This window comes from Sturnira hondurensis, unplaced genomic scaffold, assembly GCF_014824575.4.
Source record: "Sturnira hondurensis isolate 20B ecotype Veracruz unplaced genomic scaffold, ASM1482457v3 Scaffold0001120, whole genome shotgun sequence".
Taxonomy (NCBI): Eukaryota; Metazoa; Chordata; class Mammalia; order Chiroptera; family Phyllostomidae; genus Sturnira; species Sturnira hondurensis.
This window is the reverse complement of record NW_028073751.1, coordinates 4562152-4581583: the sequence shown is the minus strand read 5'-3', so window position 1 is coordinate 4581583 and position 19432 is coordinate 4562152. Positions and strand designations below refer to the sequence as shown.

Below are 19432 nucleotides of genomic sequence, written 5' to 3'. Positions count from 1 at the left end.
TAAGAATTAGAAAGGAAGAAGTAACTGTCCCTAACCATGGGTGATGTGACTGTATACAGAGAGAACCCATGAGCATCTACAGACAAGCTACTGGAATACAAGAATTTAGCAAAGTCTCTGAATACACAGTTAATAAACTATCAGTTATATTCCCACATACCAGCAACAAACAGAAAGTAAGATTATATATGTACCATTTACAATAGCACCAAAATATGCTGAATATCTGGGAATAAATCTAACAAAAATATGCAAGACGTCTATGTTGAAACTTACAAAATATTATTGAAATTAAAGGGGATCTTAATAAGTGGAGAGAGATGTCATATTTTCAGACTGGAAGATGCAACACTATAAAGAGGTTAATTCTCTTCAAACTGACCCACAGAGTCAATGGAATCCCAACCGACCAACTGATTCTAAAGTGGACGCAGCCAGGAAGAGCCAAAGCATNGCATCTACAGACAAGCTACTGGAATACAAGAATTTAGCAAAGTCTCTGAATACACAGTTAATAAACTATCAGTTATATTCCCACATACCAGCAACAAACAGAAAGTAAGATTATATATGTACCATTTACAATAGCACCAAAATATGCTGAATATCTGGGAATAAATCTAACAAAAATATGCAAGATGTCTATGTTGAAACTTACAAAATATTATTGAAATTAAAGGGGATCTTAATAAGTGGAGAGAGATGTCATATTTTCAGACTGGAAGACGCAACACTATAAAGAGGTTAATTCTCTTCAAACTGATCCACAGAGTCAATGGAATCCCAACCGACCAACTGATTCTAAAATGGACGCAGCCAGGAAGAGCCAAAGCATCTAAAAGAACAAAAAGGTTCAAGGATCTGTAGCAGATATTCAGGTTACGGAACTCCACAAATTAAGACAGTGGGCATAGCACAAAGATTAAAAAAATAGACCAAAGAACAGAATATTGAGTCTGGAAGCAGATCCCCACATACACGGCCACCCATTTTGTGACAAAGACCACACTGTGGCACAATGGAGAAAGAATGGTTTTTCAGGAAATGATGCTGGACCAATTGGATATCACCTGGAAAAACAACTTAATCTTAACTGCTACCTCACACTAGACAGAAAAAACAACTTCAGACGGAATGCAGATCTAAATGGAAAAAATAAATTATCAAAGCTTTTAGCAGAAAATATAGAGAAAAGTGTTACTGAAACTAAAGCTGCCACCTGATCCAATTTAAGAAACTTGGTTTTTTCCATGTCAAAATGACCATTTAACATACACACACACATATATGCATGTATACATATACACACATGAATGTATATATTATAAAATATTCCATATATAACTTTCTATAAAATGTGTTCTTTTCATCAAATCATACTAAAGTCACATCGCCAAGAAAAGTGTGCAAGTTGAGTTAGCCCACTTGTCATAGTAATTTTTAATAGATGAATAAAACTGATATCTACTACTTTCAGAGTTGAGGAAAACAAGAACCTTTTAATTTCCCTATTTCAAAAGGTTTTTTAATAAATGGAATGCAGCCCTTACTGGGGTGGCTCAGTGGGTTGGGCATCATCCCACGAACTGAAAGGTCACCTGTTCAATTTCTGGTCAGGACACAGGCCAGGGCTGCAGGCTCGGTCCTCAGTTTGGGGTGTGTGAGAGGCGACGGGTGACTTTTTCTGTCACATACCCACGTTTCTCACCCTCCCTTTCCCTCTTTCTAAAAATAAATAAAGTCTTTTTAAAAATGGAATCCACCCTTATAGATCTCATAAAATTTTAAGTTTCCATGTAAAGTTTAATGATAATCTTTTCAAGTTTATTTAATACATTCAGAACAAAAAACCAGAATTTGTTACACTGTTCAAATTCATACATTGCAAATTAAAATACAGAAGGTGAATACACAAAACAATGGCTGTGACCCCCCCGACTTGTGTGCTGCATTCTGCTTCTGTTTTTCTTGTAAATGGACAATAAGTACACACAGTAAACATTCATCTTAAAAAAACATGTCAATTTAATAAAGGGGAGAGAGCCTTTTAAGCCATTTTAGAGATTTCCTTTTAAAAAATTGAAAATGGAAAACCCTAGTTCATAAACAATAAAAAATTAACAGTCTTGAGTAATTTATGATCTTGAAAAACCTATTTCCCTGACTTGGAACTAAAAGAGCTCACAGAGACCTAGGAAGTTAAGGTTCTTTTGTTTGTTTTTTAAGGACACTGTATAGTCAGATAAAATGCCACAAAACCCAAAGACTTTATTCAAGAGAGAGTTCTTCAGGCCTTATTCTACAGTTTACCTTTCCTTTATACCTAATCTTAAGAAGTTTTGTTATTCATTGTTAGGCCCACAGCAAGATGAATGAAAACAAGAGAAAGAGGGGAAGGACGGCAGGTGACAGCAAAATGAGACATGATCCCACAGCAAGGGCGGGGGGGGGGGGGTAGCTGGATTCTTTTTTTTTTTAAGGATTTTATTTATTTATCTTAGAGGGGAAGGGAAGGGGAGAGAGAGAGAGAGAGAGAAATATCAATGTAGGGTTGCCTCTCATGCATCCCCTGCGGGGAACCGGGAACTGGCCTGCAACCCAGGCATGTGCCCTGACTGGGAATCGAACCGCAATCCTGTGGTTCACAGGCCCGCGCTCAATCCACTGAGCTACACCAGCCAGGGCTGGATTCTTGAGTCAAAAAGTTCTACAAATCTCAGTGAATCAAAGCATCACCACAGTACAGAACAGAACACCTCCCAGAGACTACTTCTGTTGTAATCCCTAGATCATAAAGAAAATTTCAAAACAAGAACAGCAGATGTCAGTGAATAAGGGAAAGAAGTGGTTGAGAAAAATTTCTCTCTAAAATAGTTATAACTTTTCACACAGAGTAGAAACTAAGCTATTCAGGAACAATCACCTATCCACATAAAGGACATTTATCATTAATGAAACAGGAACCCAATTTCTTACCAGTCAGTTGAAATTCCCACTAACACACTTACTGAAGACCAGTACTGATGGTCTAGGCAGAGATGAGTGCACAGGAAACGGCACTGCAACTCTCCCCAAGCCCTGCTGCTGTTGTCTCAGTTTAATTCCATGAGACACCTCAGAATTCTCCCCAAACTGTAAGCTAGCACTGTTAGTTTCAGATACTTACAATAAAAGTAACTTAACTAATCCAAGAAGACAGAGGTCAGAATTTAAAGCCAGAGTGGAGGTGAGAAATTTTCTAAATTCCTCCTGATTATAATGGCAACCTCAGGGCCACAGAGACTACCAATCTATTTTTTAAAAGATTTTATTTATTTATCTTCAGAGGGGAAGGGAAGGGGATAAGGAGAGAAACATTAATGTATGGTTGCCTCTCGTGCATCCCCTGCTGGGAACTGGTCTGCAATCCAGGCATGTGCCCTGACCATGGTTGTTTGGTTCAAAGACCCGCCCTGCACTCAATCCACTGAGCTACACCAGCCAGAGCACAATAGATTTTTTTAAATCCTTACTTGAGGGCATGTTGGTTTGAGAGGGAGAGGGGGTGAGAGAAAAGGGGAGAGAGGGAGAAAGAAACACTGGTGTGAAAGAAACATCGATTGGTTGTCCACCCGCACCTGCCCTGAGTGGGGATGGAACCACCACCTTGGTATGTGCCCTGACTAGGGATTGAACCCATAACAGTTTGATGTACAGGATAACATTCCAATCAACTGAGCCACCTGGCCAGGGCAAGATGACCAATAGATTTAACCTCACATCAAACGACAACAGCTGCTTGAAGGGCTGTTTGAAAAGCATTCCGAGGCTATCTGGTATGAAGGCTGCCTTCAGTTTGCCTCTCCACCCCTCCCCCACGAGCCACAAACTAGCCACTCCGCCTCAGTTCTGTTTTAGAAAACATGAAAGAGGTTTTGTTAAAACTGGTCAACTTTCAGCAATTAAAGCAGAACAGTTATCAGGAAGCTCTGGTTACCAAAAGTCCTCAGCTATTGAGATTTTTTTTCTTCCCCATCCCTCTACACATATTTGTGAAAAGTAAAAAGATAATCTGGCATAAAATGGGAAGAAAGGAAATTAAGGAGGACTTAAACTATGAGAAACACTTAAATTATGAGGAACAGAATGAAAGAGCTAGGAGACTTCTAGTTTGTTTTTTTTTAAGAATTTACTAGCATAAACAAATGTAACATACTATATTCTATACCATAGGTACTAAAATCACAAAGAACAAAAAGAGACAATGAGGAAACTACAAAAAGAACAAAAATCAGGGGATCACCTGGTTCCCGAATTTCTACTTCTTCTACATTTAGTTTGCTGAAATGAAATGGAGTTCCATAAAAAAGCTACACTGAAATGGGGTTTCACCTGTTTTTTAAACAGTAAAATGAGTTTCTTCACCTCAGGCCACAAACTAAACACAATGTCCTAGATGACTGAGGGAAAGCTGAAGCAAAGGTAATCACCAATCAACACTCACTAGACTGCGGCCTGCAGCTGAGCGCCAGCCCCAGCTCAGCGCAGCGGCGCCTCCGGTACCTACCTGCACTCTCGGCAGAGATGCTGCTGTAAGGAGGAGGGGCGTCACCTGCGGCCTGTTCCGGCTCTCCCGGCTCTTCCTCATTCTGCAACTAAACAGAAAAATTTCATGTTTTAATGTAAGTACAAAGCCAGTTAAGACAGAAGAACCTGAAAACTGAAATAGCCTTTCTGGAAAGGTAGTTGGCAATGTCTTTCAAAAGCCTTAAAAAGTGCAGCTCCTTTACGAAGTACCCTACTCCCAGAAATTCACCCTAAGGAGAGAATCAGACAGAGGCCAAAAGGTAGAGGTACACAGGGTGGGGCAAAAGGAGGTTTCTGCTCTGAGGACGCGGAACACAGACTTTGTCCTTGCATTATTATTAATTAAGTATTGTGTTGTTTTCCTTACAAACAACAGTAAACCTACTTTATTCCACCCTGCAAATGCCAAGCAGCAAAAATTAGAGACAACGTAAATTCCAGTCATGGGAAGCATGAAATAAATTATAGATCATCTCACAAAAGCCTACTAAGCAGACTAACAATGAAAACAAAGAAAATTTGATGACTTGAGCAGATGGATATTCATGCTACACTGTTAACATGAAGAAAATCTAAATTTACCAAACAGTCTGCATCATTCAATTTGGTGCTGAAAGACCAAATATATACAATGGAAAGAAGGTCCAGCATGATACCATCTATAGTTTACATGGTTTATCTTCAGGTGAGGTGATCATAGGGGCTCTTTAAAAATTTTTATGTATGTTCTCAGTTTTTGTAATGAACATTTATCACTCGTATAAGTTTTAAGTTATAAAAATAATCTGATAATGATATAGTAAGACAAAGACAAATCACAGCAAACTAAGGTTCACTGTTATATTCAGTTTGTGCATAGAAATTAGATCTTAAATTGAGGTTTTTATGAAAACATGAAATTCTACCTAATTCTACATATAACCTCTGTCAATACATCTCAGCAACTTTCTCACCAGTCAAATCTACGGCTTCAGTGAGTTACTGTAACTCACCCTGGAAGTGCGTCTTCCTGCCATTGCCCACGTGGCTGGTCTACCGAATTCATCTTCGCAGAACAAAAACATCTGGTTGAATTTTTCCAGTGTGACAACAGACTACAGCTCATTTCAAAGATAAACTGGCTGCGAATGGGAATCACTCTGTAAAGAGTACTCACTGGGGTCTGGTCCTGGCTGTCCATCATCATAATACAGACAGTCAACCGAGCCACTCACACGACACACCACCTCCAAAGCACCTGCTCCAAAGAACTCCATCTTGAACTCAGAGAGAGAAACAGAGAGCCTGACCGCTCACAACATGAAGTAGAGCTCCCTAACTCATTAAATTGTAACCGACCACCTCAGTTTCCAATTCCTATGCCATCCAAAATCAAAAGCCAGTGAAACTTTCCTGATTAATGTTGCAAAGCACTGAATTTCAAATGAATTCCTGTGCCAAATTTCCATAAATATCTACCATCTGATCACACTTTTAAAGCTCTTGTAATCTAATGTTAAACTTAAAGCATTCCCAAAATTATTGTAATCTATGGTGCATTCTCCTTTTAAAGAAAGACGTATAGGCAGAAGGGCTATTGTGAAGCCAATGTTCCCAGGACACTGTATCAGTCAACTATTTAAATAGACTTCCCGAGGCCACGGTTCACTTGGAATACTTTTTTTTAACATTATCTGAAGTTCTGGAGAGGGTATTATCTCAGCCTACTTCCACCTAACCGTTCTGGTGCCCTGGGAATGTCGCAGAAAGAAGGGTCTGCTGCAAAAACAGGCAAAATGTTGCCTTAATATACTGTAGCTAGTGACGGTTTTTAAACCCAGCTTTGATATCTTTGACCTGTTTTATGTTTCCTGATCTCGGTCAAATAATCATGTTGCCTCTGCATAATTTAGGTTTTAGAAAGCAAGCATGACAATTCTAAGAAATACAGAGGTCCAAAGAATAATGAGGTCTGACATGCCAGTATCTACAGATAGGCTGCCTGTTTCCTAGCAACCTGGAAATGAGAAATTTGATCATCCCACACCAAGGTAACAGATAACAGAGCAAAGAAATTCCAACCATCTCAGAAACCCCCATTTTCTCTTTAGTGAGCAAAAAAACATTTACAGGTGACATTTTTTGCTCCACAAAAACTTACCCCTTCAGAATCATGTGCTAATATTATTTCCAACTAAAAAGAAAAAACAGCAAAAAACACCCACTCTGACTACATACTGGGAAGGCCCCAGGACTTCACTGCACAGGTCTGTTTTTATAATGCTGCTAAGTTTAGGCCCTATCAAGAATGTATTTAAAATACTACAGTGTAGGTGGGAAAGATGGTGGTCAATGAATCCTTCAAGAAGTATTTAGTGACCACCATCCGCTGAACAACCAAATCCCCAAGCATACACCTTTTTACACTTTGGAGGCACCCAAGGCCATGATTTCGACCGTCAGCCAGACAAGTCAGGTACACTAATGGGGAGGGGGGAGGCATGTGCACTAGGACTGGGGTGGGGGGTGCTTGGTTCCAAAACGTATTTTTAAGGTTCCCTTCTCTGGGTGCACTCCTCCCCACAACAGCCCTGGGGCTCAGGATCCTCAGGTTCTCCCCGGGGGCTCTCTCAGGAAAGAGGTGGCATTGTCACTTGGGAGCTGGGGCTGGAAAGACGCCCAGTCTCCTCCATCAACTGGGTCAGTGGGAGCCTGAGTATGACCCACCTGTCACAGAGCCCTGGCTGAAGGGGACGATGTGAGAGGCGGGACCGACAGTGGTGACCCTGCTGCTCTCTCCCTGCTCTGCGCTGTTAGCTGGGGAATCCTGATAGTGTGTAACGTGACAGGTAAGAAACACCTGCTGGGAGCTGGGTTCTTTCACCATGTTGTGTTTTTTTTTAAACAATCCTGATCCATTTTACTTATCTCTGAATAAGTAAAACTGGCTTTTTTCCAAAAAGAACTATACAATTTCCTATGTATGCTATGAAAGCACTACATTTAGTACAGAACTTCCTACAGTCATCTGTATCCACTGCTGAGACTGGAATAATCCGGCGACCTGAAAATTCAGATGGGCTTCCCTCAGTCACGCCCCAGGCTGCGCCTCACTCCCACCTTCCTGATGCCCCTTCTAGACTCTGTGCAGGTTCCGCCACGGCTCCCCAGAAGGACCCTAGCACTCGTCCATGTTCCCACTTCAGACTCATCACAATCTGCTGTCATACCTCTTGGCCTCGATCACCCTCAATCTGTTATTTAATATTTACCCACAAATATGTGGTAATAATGCTCCGCCCTTTGGGTATGCCTATGAAATAGAGCACATCTAAAGGAACGGATGCCTTCTCTTACTACAACCCTCTACAGACTGTCTGTACTTTTGCTGTTAAAAACAAATACATGACTTTCACCTAAACAGTAAGGAATCTCCCATATAGAAGTCATTCATAACTCTGGTTACTAATAGAAACAAACTTGAATTTAAGAAGTTAAGACACATATCCTACAAGTTTCTTATTTGAGTTCTCACCCCAGCAAGAAGACTTCCTCACTACTCCCCCCTAAGTAGTTCCAAAGATAATCTTCAATTTAGAAATGAGCTATTTTTAAGTAATTGCAGAGCCAGGGCCAGGATTAGACATAAGTGAGGAGCAACATTTACAACTGTACCAATGGCAGTACCTACAGGCACTTACAAGTTTTTACCAGATTTTCTGTTTACTAAGAATAGGATGGATGACAAAACAAAAACACCCTACTAAACAACAGAGGAAAAAACCATAAATCCTTACACACAAGAAGAGGTATCACAACATAACACCTAATTTGCACAAACACAACAAGCATGTGGAAACTGATGCTGAACAACCCAAGTTCCACGAAGTACAAGTGCTCATGTCCCACTCACTACTTTTTTCTTGACTGAGTCCTATTTAAACAGCAAGAAAATACTAAGTTATTTTTAGTTGTATAAATATAAATTCATTGGGATGACATCAGTTAATAAAACCCATTAAATTCATTGGGATGACATCAGTTAATAAAACCATACAGGTTTCAAATATACAAAATTCTCCTAAGTTTTAAATCCCCCCTTTAAGAGATGATCAGTAAGTCTCAGATGGGACAAATGCCTAAACACTAGCTTTATGTTATTTAACCACTTCTAATTTTAAAGTTAATTTATAAAACTTTTACCTGAAAATGCAATTTTTAAACCTCTCATCACCACCCCACTGCATACTTTCTAACTCCTACCCGTGAGACAGGGTCATCACCAGAAGTACACAGCGCACGGATTGAGCCCTGGCTCTGCGACTGCGTGAATGGCCGAGGAGGCTGCCTTGCTCTGCTGTTCAGAAACGGCCAACGTTCGTGAGCACTGTAAAATTTCTATTATATTATACAGACTGTAGATTTTTAATTGTATATTGACTATAAATTGTGTTATTCTAACATCACCAAAATTCTTCACATTCAAGAACAGCCCTCTATTGACTGTTATTAATTAGGGGATGACATTTAATACAATGAAAATAATTCTGACAAAGAGAATCTCAACAATAAAAAGACTAATTTTAAAAAGGGTAAAAACTTAACGGAAGATATATAAATGGCAGTATACACAAGATCCTCAACCTCATTAGTCATCAGAGAAATGCAAATCGAAACCATGAAATACCACTTCACTCCCACTAATACGGCCGTCAGAAAATTAAAAAGTAAAATAACAGGCATTGCTGAGCATGTGGGGAAGCGGAGGAACCCTTACAACCTACTGGTGGGAACGTGGAGCGGTGCTGCGGCAGTGGGAACGTTCGCAGCTCCCCCAAAAGGCTAACCGGAGTTGCACACAGATCCAGCACTCGCACTACGAATTACATGCCCAAGAACTGAAAAGCAATTTTCACAGAAAAACAGATATGCGAATGTTCACAGAAGCATTATTGGTAATAGCCAAAATGCACGCCAGCTGACGAGGGGGCACGCAGAACCCGGCCCAGTCGCAGGGAAGGACAGAGAAGAGCAGTCCGCCCTATCTGCAAAGGGGGAGGCGCGAAACGCGCAGCGACGCAGGCGAAACTCGAACGCTGCGCCAAGCAGAAGCAGCCAGTCACAAAACCCACATGCTCTGTAAAATGTCCAGAAAAGGTATCCAGTGAAGACAGAAAGTGTATCAGTGGTTGCCAGGTGCCCAAGAAGAAAATAGGGCAGAGTGACTGCTTCATCCAGTAAAATGCTACGTTGGGATTCAAGCTGTGCTCTCTCCACTGCCTTTCTTCTGCCATAGCTCACAACGACCTTCCTCTGGGACAGCCAGAACTTTGAATATTTCATTCAGTGAAATTTCACCAGGCACTGCTACGTACCAGGATCACACCAGCTTGTGACTCTTTTCCCTTAATATTTCTGAAAGGACACTTCCATTTTTTTATTAATTAACTAGAATGACTGGTCCTTATTTTAAGCCATAATAGTATTATTTAGGCTGATCATTTTGGATGTTAAAAATGTAATTTGATGAGATTTGTTAAATGATGCTTCGTGTACAATTATCAGGATCAACATCTGTCAACAAGGTCAGATAATTTTTTCACTAAATCTGCTGGCGGAGGCACGGTTCCTACATGCCACCGCAGTGACACAGCAAAGGAAGTCGTTTCTTAGGTGCACATGGTATATACGGAACCACCACGTAGACCTCACACGCCAGCGAGAGGTTATTCCGGGGCAGGGGCACCTGGAAGGGCACCTGAAGGGAGCTTTGTGTTCTTTCTTGATTTGGGTGCTAGTTAATGGGTTTTCAGCTTGGGAGAATTTACTGAGCTATACATTTATAACCTGCATTTGTTTCTGTATATAAATTGTACTTCACTAACGATTCAGGAATGGGGGAAAAGAGCCTGTTGGAGAGTTAGTGATGCAGACCGTGAGCTCTGCAGACTGGGGCCTTTGCCTATTCATGGCTACACTCACCACCACGCCCCCCCTCCCCCACCGTCCCCGCAATAACAGCAGGTGGCACGCCATGGACGCCTTCCTAGCGCACGTTGACTAAAACAGGATGTGGAGCTCACACAGAAAATTACCTGAAGAAATGGCAGCTATTCCTAATGCCATCTTAACTTACCAGTTCACATTTATTAAAAACAACCAATTGGCATATCCCAAAAATGGAATATTATACACTTAAAAAAGACAATGAAGTCAAATGTACAAACACTGAAAGTGACGGGGACATGCCTACAACCCAGGTTTGTGTGCTGACTGCATGCGACCTGCATGGCTTTGCTGGACCATGAGCTACCAGAGCTGGCAGGCCAAGAAGTCCCAGCGTTATGCTTGCTGCTGCCGCTGCCGCCGCTGGTGCAGCAGGGGTGTCCGACCTGCAGCCCACAGCTGCATGCAGCCCAGGATGGCTGTGAATGCGGCCCAACACAAAACTGTAAATCTACTTGAAACATTATGAGATTTTTGTGTGTATGTGATTATATGTCTCAGTGTACTTAATGTGTGACTCCTCTTCCAGTGTGGCACAGAGATGCCAAAAGGTTGGAAACCCTTGGCAGAGCACGACAGAGCAGACATTATGGTGGACAAGTATTCTATTCACGAGAGCCTGCCTTAATTTAGGCCTGGTCATGGGGTCCGCTTGTCCTACAAGAACAGAGAGCCAAGATGGAAGTGCAATGGGCATTTCATATTGTTCCCTCTACCTCGTCATCACAGATGTTCCATTTTGCAAATATTTAGCTGCTGGATGAACTCAGCACCACTCGGTGATCACGTCAGACCATGACTGACATGGGTCTGAAGACCCGACAGTGAACGTGGCTGGTGTCTTTGACCGCACCAAGTCTGTACCTTAGCCAAACAAGGACAATCAGTGATTACAAAAAAAAGTAACTACAACATGGTTACAATTATAATGTTCCAGTTAAACACACACACTTACCTCTTACCTCTTCTAAAACCCTCTTAAATGTAAATGCTAGTAAAATTTTGTTAATTTTAAGGCAAAATTTAAAAAGTCCTGTTTCTCTCAACAATGATGTTTCTCTCCCTCCCTTCTCCTCTAAGAATAAATAAAATCTTTTTTAAAATTTTAAATAAAATTAAAAAATTAAACACAAAAATTGAGCTACGTTAAAGGGACACAGGTGCCAACTGAAAGAGTTCCCATTGGCCAAAGCTGGAGAAATTTGAACATCAACAAAATAGAGTAGTTTTGGACTGTAATCCAAAGAATAAAATAAATGAGCCAATGCTGGTATCACTGAATAAATACATGAATGAAGGAGACAAATGTCCCATGCAGAAATTTCCAAATAATTCACATAGACACTCTGCCCTCGAGGAGGTGGTAGGGTGTAACTCCCCAATCCTTAAGGGGGGATTGTGCCCAGTGAGTTCTTTCCAAAGAGTGAAGTACGGAAAGGTGTGTGTGTGGGGGTGGGAGGGCGCTGGGAAGGCGGATCTGACAGGCGCTACTCCAATCAGGCGACCGCAGCTACATCAATGGTGGTAAGTCATGCTGACCACGTGTTCTTGACAAGATGCGATAAAAATGGCACTCTGTTTCTATGGTCTTCTGCCCCCAAATCCAAAGCCCTGTCTAAGCATCGGACACGCCCCAAGTGAGGGACACTCTATAGACACATCACTAATACTCCTGCATCAAAAGCAGGGAAAATCTAAGAAACAATCACGGCCGAGAGGAGACAAGAGAGACATGATGACAAGTGTAACATGGTAACCTGTGTGGGACCCTGGAACAGAGAAAGGAAGTTAGATAAAAACTGAAAATGTAAATAAACTATGGACTGTAATGAATGATAAAGTGTCAGTATTGGTTCATTAACTGTCACCAATGTAGCACCTGGATGTCAAATGTTCACAGGGGAAATTGAGTCTGGGGTGTACTATCTTCAAAATGTGTCTGAAATTCTAAAAATGTTTCAAAAAGTAAAGTATATTTTTAAAAGTAACAATTTTAAAAATATACAGGGTCTAACACAAATAACGCCCCATTTTTATCACAAAATCTTTTATTACAAAATCATAAGCATGTAATTCTATAACATAATATCACCAAGCACACCATATGACATTTCAGGTAAAATGTTCAAATTAAAACTGAAAGTTTTTACACCCATATTATTACCCCACCAACCACACTCAAGCTGTCTTAGTTCTGCTGGTCCCTGTGTCTTGAAGCCAAACAAAAAGCCTGAAGAATACACACCAAATGTGAAGGAACAGAAATCAAGTTTTCTTTTATCAAGTTACTGTTTAATTCTAGTATAAGAAGAATGGATCTGTGTACTATTGTACAACAAGAAATGTTTCATTTTAAATGCCACATTTAAGCACTGAATAATAAAAATGAAATTGTTAATAAACAGAACCACTCCCTAAACCCTTGTGTTTCTATTAATAAACTACCCTTCTCCGGAAAGGCCTACAGATCACATTCAAGCTTCTCATTAACTACTAATAGTACTGCAATACAGGACTTTAAAAGAAAAACTGTCAAATATTATATTAAATGGCTGGGCGGGGTATATATAAATATATATATATGAAAATAACTTCTTTAATTAGGAAATATTCTGCTAGATTCACTCTTAAAATCAATCAGTATTTAGAGCTAGTATTTAGAACTTTTAACATAAATTGTGTTGCTCAGAAAAAACAAGTCGGCCCCAGTGGAACGGCCAGGCATGCTGAGAGGCGTTAAACAGCGTGCCTGGGAGGGCGACGTCACACAGCGCTTCTCCCCAGAACGCCACTGGAGGCAGCTCTAACTGGAGTATGTAAAAAAATACAACTAGAGAATGTAAATTTGATGCACGATATTTAGCAACTGCCTAGGCCTATTGGCAAAAATGACTTGAGAATAAAGATAAGACTATTGAGCGGATTTACAGCATTAATCTCTAATTAAAGTGTTAAAAGCCACTTTATCTAAATGGGCATCATCCACCACTACCACAAGAATATGGCTCCACTAAACAGTGTCCTTGTTCAAAGGCAACATAAGAATAAATCATTAAGGAACCAAAGTAATTATTTTAAAGCCCTAAGAACGAATAAATTAGAAGATGTCACTTGAACCTCTTCAAGCCTTTTTCTAAAAATAAAAATACAAAATCACTATCATGGTGAAGTTTATTTTATAATATAATTCAATGTAAAGCAATGTGATATAATTGGTGTGTAGGATAAAGTATGTGCAAACTAGATTTCCTACAGCACCTCAACCAGGCCTTGATTTCAACCCAAGCCAAGGAGCCCTGCCCTGTTTCCAGGGCAGAGACAGAATGATTAAACCAATTACATCTCCCTAATAAGTGGTCGAGCAGTGGGACCAGGCAGAAAATAAGAATGGATCAACAGTAATCCATCACTGCTACAAAAACACCACCGAGCAGACACAGCTCACTGAGTGAAACCCAGAGGACAGTCAACCTGTAGCTCTAGCCACTGAGCAGTCCTGTTTCTCCCTCAGTGACAGACTGCAGAAGTGCGCTTGTGATACATTTCTCATGTGACAATATCTGCTTAAAACATCGTACTATTATCTTTAGAGTCACACACAGAAGTATTTATCAATAAATGTTACCATTTCTGGATCTGCTTCAAAATGGTGGGAAGTATAAAGGAAACGTTTGTTGCTAACTCTTAAATATGAGTGATGGATGCATAAGGGTTATTATAGTATATTTTTGTATATACTTTAAACTTTCACAGTAAAAGTTAAAAATGCAAATGAATGTCAGGAAATTACTATGACTCAATAACAAAAAGCAAGCAACCCAATTCAAAAATGGGCAGAGGACTTAAATACACATTTCTCCAAAGACACACAAATGGCCAATAAGCACATTTAAAAGACGCTCAATATTACTAAGCACTAGGGAAATGCAAACCAAAACCATAATGAGATATCATTTCACACCCATTAGGGTAACTTTATCAAAAAGAAAAACAGAAAATAGTAAGAGTGGATGCATATGTGAAAAATCTGGAGCCCCGAGGCGCTGCTGCTGAGAATGTAAAATGGTGCACTCCTGTGGAAGAGTATGGCAGGTTCTCAAAAAATTAAAAACAGCATTACCATATAAACCAGCAGGTCGCTTCTGAGTGCATAGCCAAAGAGGTTAAAGCAGGCACTCAGGAGACTTGTACGCCCGTGTTCACAGCAGCATTCCTTACAACGACCACACGATGAAAGGGAAGACAAGGTGGAAGTACCCCAAGTGTCCATCTACGAAGAATGGATAAACGAAGCACAGCACGCACACACAATGGAATACTACTTAGCCTGAAGACAGAAGGAAATTCTGATGCATGCTGCACTATGGATCGACCATGCGGACATTATGCTAAGTGAAGTAAGTCAGTCATAAAAGGACAAATGCTCTGTGACTCCACTTACATGAGGTGCTTAGAAGAGTGAGAAAGGGTTTTCACAGACAGAAAGTAGAACGTGGCTGTCAGGGGCTGGAGAAGGAAATGGGGAATTGTCATTTCTAATGGGCACACAGTCTGAGTTGGGGAAGAAGAAAAAGTCCTGGGAACAGATGGTGGCGATGGCTGCCCAACATGTGAATGTATTTGATGCCGCTAAATAGACTACACACTTAAAAATGTTTAAAACGGTAACTTTATACACAGATATATGCCACAATTTTTTAATTTTTAAAGAAACAATTTTACCCAGCTTCTCAATGTTTTTACAAACGTTTTCTTTGATCATTGGTTGTCTAGGCCACAAAAACAGCAACATAACCTTAAAATCTTGACATAACATTCTAAGGGGCATTGCATTATATAATTATAACTTGTGAAACTAGAAAAATTGAACCACATGGGCACTATCTGGCCCTTCCTTCAGGATCCTGACTCCATCTGAACACGAATTATGGTTTGGCCTACCAGAGATGAAATTCTTTCCCTTCTTCCACAATCCTGAGAGACAACACCCAAAAAGATGCCCTTTCCACAGCTGCTCCACAATGTCATCAAACTACAGTACCAACGTATTGGCGATGCTCACAAGCAGGCAACTTCTTCTGCAGGCAATGAGAGTCGAATCTAAAACTAAACATTCTGCAGTCTACTTTTAAATCTATATGGCAGTGTCATAATTGCCCACTTATACTTGATTCAAATCCAAATTTTTCAAAACATTTCAGGAAGTATTTGGCAAAAGTCATGGTATAGGCAAAGATCTATTCCAGTGAGGCAAAGAGGACTTGAAATGGATGAACAGGAATAAATGCAACACTTAGGTATCTCAACAACAGGCCAACCTAGACTTCTCTCAAACGTACTTCAGAATGTCTGGACACACAGTCCCAGTGGCAAAAGGCAAAAGGGTTGAAGGTGTGTAAAGCCCAGCCTTTCAGTGCAGTCTGTCATGACGCTAAATTCAAGCTGTGTACATACTGCACTACCAATAAAAAGACTTTTAAGGAAAAAATTTTGTTTGCATTTATGAGTGAACCATACAGTTTTCAGTGCATTTACTTCAACAGAAGACAAGCTCAATTTGATTAAACAGATCAAACAAAGTCGGAATGGTCTTTCATAACAACCAGAGTATCATGCTTCTATTAAGTTGCCTGGATAATTCACCATCTTATAATTCCAAATATGTATGTTTTTTAAATATATGTATTCCCTGACCAAGCATTTCCATATCTAGAAATTTATACTAAGGAAATAGATGGAGATGTATGTAAAAGAAACTACAGTGAATGAAAAAAAATTTTAAACCATCCTTAGTAACCAACACTGGGCAATTGGTTAAATTATGGGATAGCCACACAATTACATGCTACACAGACATAGAAATGTGAACCCATCTTATTACATTGTGTGCCTCTGTACATATATGTGCATGAGTATACACACAAATTTGTGAATGTGCACATGTCTGTGAACATGACACATCGGTACCTATATGGGTGTATAAACATACATGTGTGCACACATGTTTGTGTGTGTGCAACGCATAATCAGGGGCCCATGGAATCACATCTATGTGTACAAATATGTACCTCTAGGTGTACGTATGGGTGCATGTATGTAATACACATGCCTATATTTGCACCATGAGCCTGTGTTTTAAGTAGGTGAGTATGTATTATCCCCGTAATCACTACTTAGAAGCTGTGACCTTGAGCAAGTTACTGAGCCTTTTGGAGTCTTCAATGTCATCTGTACAGTACCAAATCCTGCCTCATTGGGGTTCTGTGAGGATTAAGGAAAATAACAGCTGTAAAGCACCTATTACTGCGATCGGCGCATAGTAAATGCTCACAGTAAATCAATATTACCTTTCCTTCTCTGTACACACGTTTCCTGATCTACACTTAGATATATTTACAGAGCTATAAATCCAGAGATACACATCAAAATATTAACTCTGGTTATCTATGGAAGACAGGTTTTTGTTGTGAGGTTTTTTCTTTTTGGCTTTCATATTTTCCAATTTTTCTAAAAATAGTATTTCGCTTTTTCACTCTCTTTTGAAGCTTATTTCTTCAAAATAATGATGGGCTCTCCCTGGCATACCTCAATTATGTGTATTTAAAGCTCTTTAAATACCACACCAAGAAACGCATAATTTTGATACTCCACCAATTTTTTTTATCCTAGCAGTATGTGAGCACTACCTCACAGCTCAAGAAGATGGCAGCACAAAGAAAAGCCACAGCATTTCGCTTGTTTGCCTTAATCCAGGGCAAAGGAAGGGAATGAATTAATCACACTACGGGGTGCAGATGATTTGCAAACACCGTGGTGACAGTTAAGTGACACCTATCATTCATATTTTATTAAAGCAGAGAGGAACCCAGAGCTTTGCCCAAGGTCATACAAAAAAACACGTGCCATACCCCAGGCAGTAAGAGATCTAAGGACTAGACTGCTTTGCCACAATTTGGGCGTGTTAATGAAACCAAGGATCTAAATTCTTAACCAGTCATTTCTGGAGTCCAGCTGAAGGAAGGAGGAAAAGACAGCACAGGGCTAATGACAACAAAACAAACCAGTCTCTGGCCCCACCAGGGTTAACTCGAATGTATTACTCATTGTTTTTCCTTATTTCTACAATATAGATAGAACATTTCACTTCATAGAAGCACAACTGCCATTTTATACGAATTATACTAAGCATTCGGAACACGACAGAACGCAGCTATCTGCGGTCCAAATCAACATCAATTACTAGCTGGCTCAATTCCCACAAAACCCCTGCAGAAGGTCTCTGAATTTCCGAAAGAAACCAGGCTACAGACAGTGGCGAGTGAAACAAGCAGCTTTTCCCCCTAGGGCCTCAACTTATAAATCACACGCTAGATAATAATCCAATCATCCCCCATACATTTCCTCCCCAGGTATGCTATTAAACCTCGTTGCACGACATTTCCAAGCTATTAAAGCACACACTCAGGCACACGCCCTGCAGCCTTCCACATAGAACGACATTTTGGGACATCATCAAAGTTGAATAGCGCCTTTCCCAAATTTACTGCAAAATGCAGGCTTGTCTCTCGCCTCATTTTTGACTTTTGTCTTAAAACGGAGGCGAGGGGGATGGGTTTCGATACAGACCGGGCTGTGAAACCCTGAGTAATCGCGTCTCCCTGCGGGGAGCTGTCGGCGGCAGTAGCAGCGATTTTAATCTTTTCTCTCCGCCCAGTTTTCTTTTCCATTTCATGGTTGATTTTTATTTTCCTTCCCAATGACGTCAAACCAAAGGTAGAAAATGGAAAACGTAATGTCCCCAGATCGACGTCCCTAGGCCCTGGCGGACTCCCACTTGCGGACCCGTGCGCCGTGGGACAGGCAGGAAACGCGGCGGGGCACAGGTTTTTCCACCGCCTGAGTCCCGCCCGGGGTCACCGAGGGACGCGCCCGGCCCGCGGCGGCCTCGAATCTGAGCCCTGGGCCCGCCCAGGCCCAGCGCGGCCTGCCAAGCCGCGACGTCGAGCTGGCCACAGGCCGGGCTGCAGAGGCCTGAAGCGGCCGGCGGCGAGGGGACGGCCGGAGTCCCGGGCCCAGGGCGGGACTCGGCGCTGCTCACCTGCTGGTACCGGCTGCCACAGGCCGGCTCCACCGCAGCCAGAGCCGCCAACGCCAACGCCATGGCGCAGCCGGCCGCAGGGACGAGGGCAGACGAGCGAGCGAGCTGAACGAAGGGGCGCGGGCGCCGCAGCCGGGGAGCGCGGGGAGGCTGAGGGACCACGCCTCGAGTGGGTCTCGATGGCCGCCGCTGTTTCCAAGCAAGCCGCTCTCCTCGGGCTGTGAGCACGGCCGCCGCGGAGGCTCCGACACGGCCCCTGGGGAGGAGGCGGGGACCAAGACGACGACGCTGCGCCGCCGCCCCGCCCCCGACTCGCGCAGCCCAGCGGTGTCTCGGTCGGGGTGGGAGCCGCCTCTCCTCCCGCGCCTCCCGGGCTGAAGCGTCGAGTTCCAGTCCGCTGAGAACGAATTGCTCACAGGCCACCACTGAGAAGATGACGCAGGTGACGAGCACCTCGTAGCCTGCTCTGAGCTTCCCCTATGTGTTCTTACCAGCCTTCATCACACACAGGGGCCATACTCCCTTAAGGCAGAGGTCTTTAACCCCCAGGGAGGTCGACAGTCTTAATACACCAGCGACCTGATCCCTGGTATCTGGCTACAGAATCTATCTGGGTTCTTACCCACTCACTCCCTTCCTATCTGCCATCCTCCTAGAGCAGGGGTGAGTCAAACACAGGGCAGGGGTCTATCCAGTGACCGTGGGAAGTATCTGAAAGTCAAACCTCAATGTCCATAAATGAAGTTTCTTGGGAGCACAGCCACTCCCTTTTGTTTAGTGCGA

At 41.8% G+C, this 19432-nt stretch overlaps 1 protein-coding gene across 1 annotated transcript in view; it reads right to left on the bottom strand.

Annotated features, from left to right (window-relative positions):
- The window catches only part of NDFIP1 (Nedd4 family interacting protein 1), a 39723-nt gene extending 20792 nt beyond the window's left edge, over positions 1-18931 (bottom strand). Inside the window, exons 1-2 of the mRNA XM_037062906.1 lie at positions 18650-18931; positions 4547-4634 (exon numbers count right to left, since the gene is read on the bottom strand). Of these exons, the coding sequence (XP_036918801.1) occupies positions 4547-4634; positions 18650-18712 (151 nt within the window). The 5' untranslated portion in view covers positions 18713-18931. The remainder of the gene's footprint in view (positions 1-4546; positions 4635-18649) is intronic.
- Between the last annotated feature and the right edge of the window lie 501 nt (positions 18932-19432).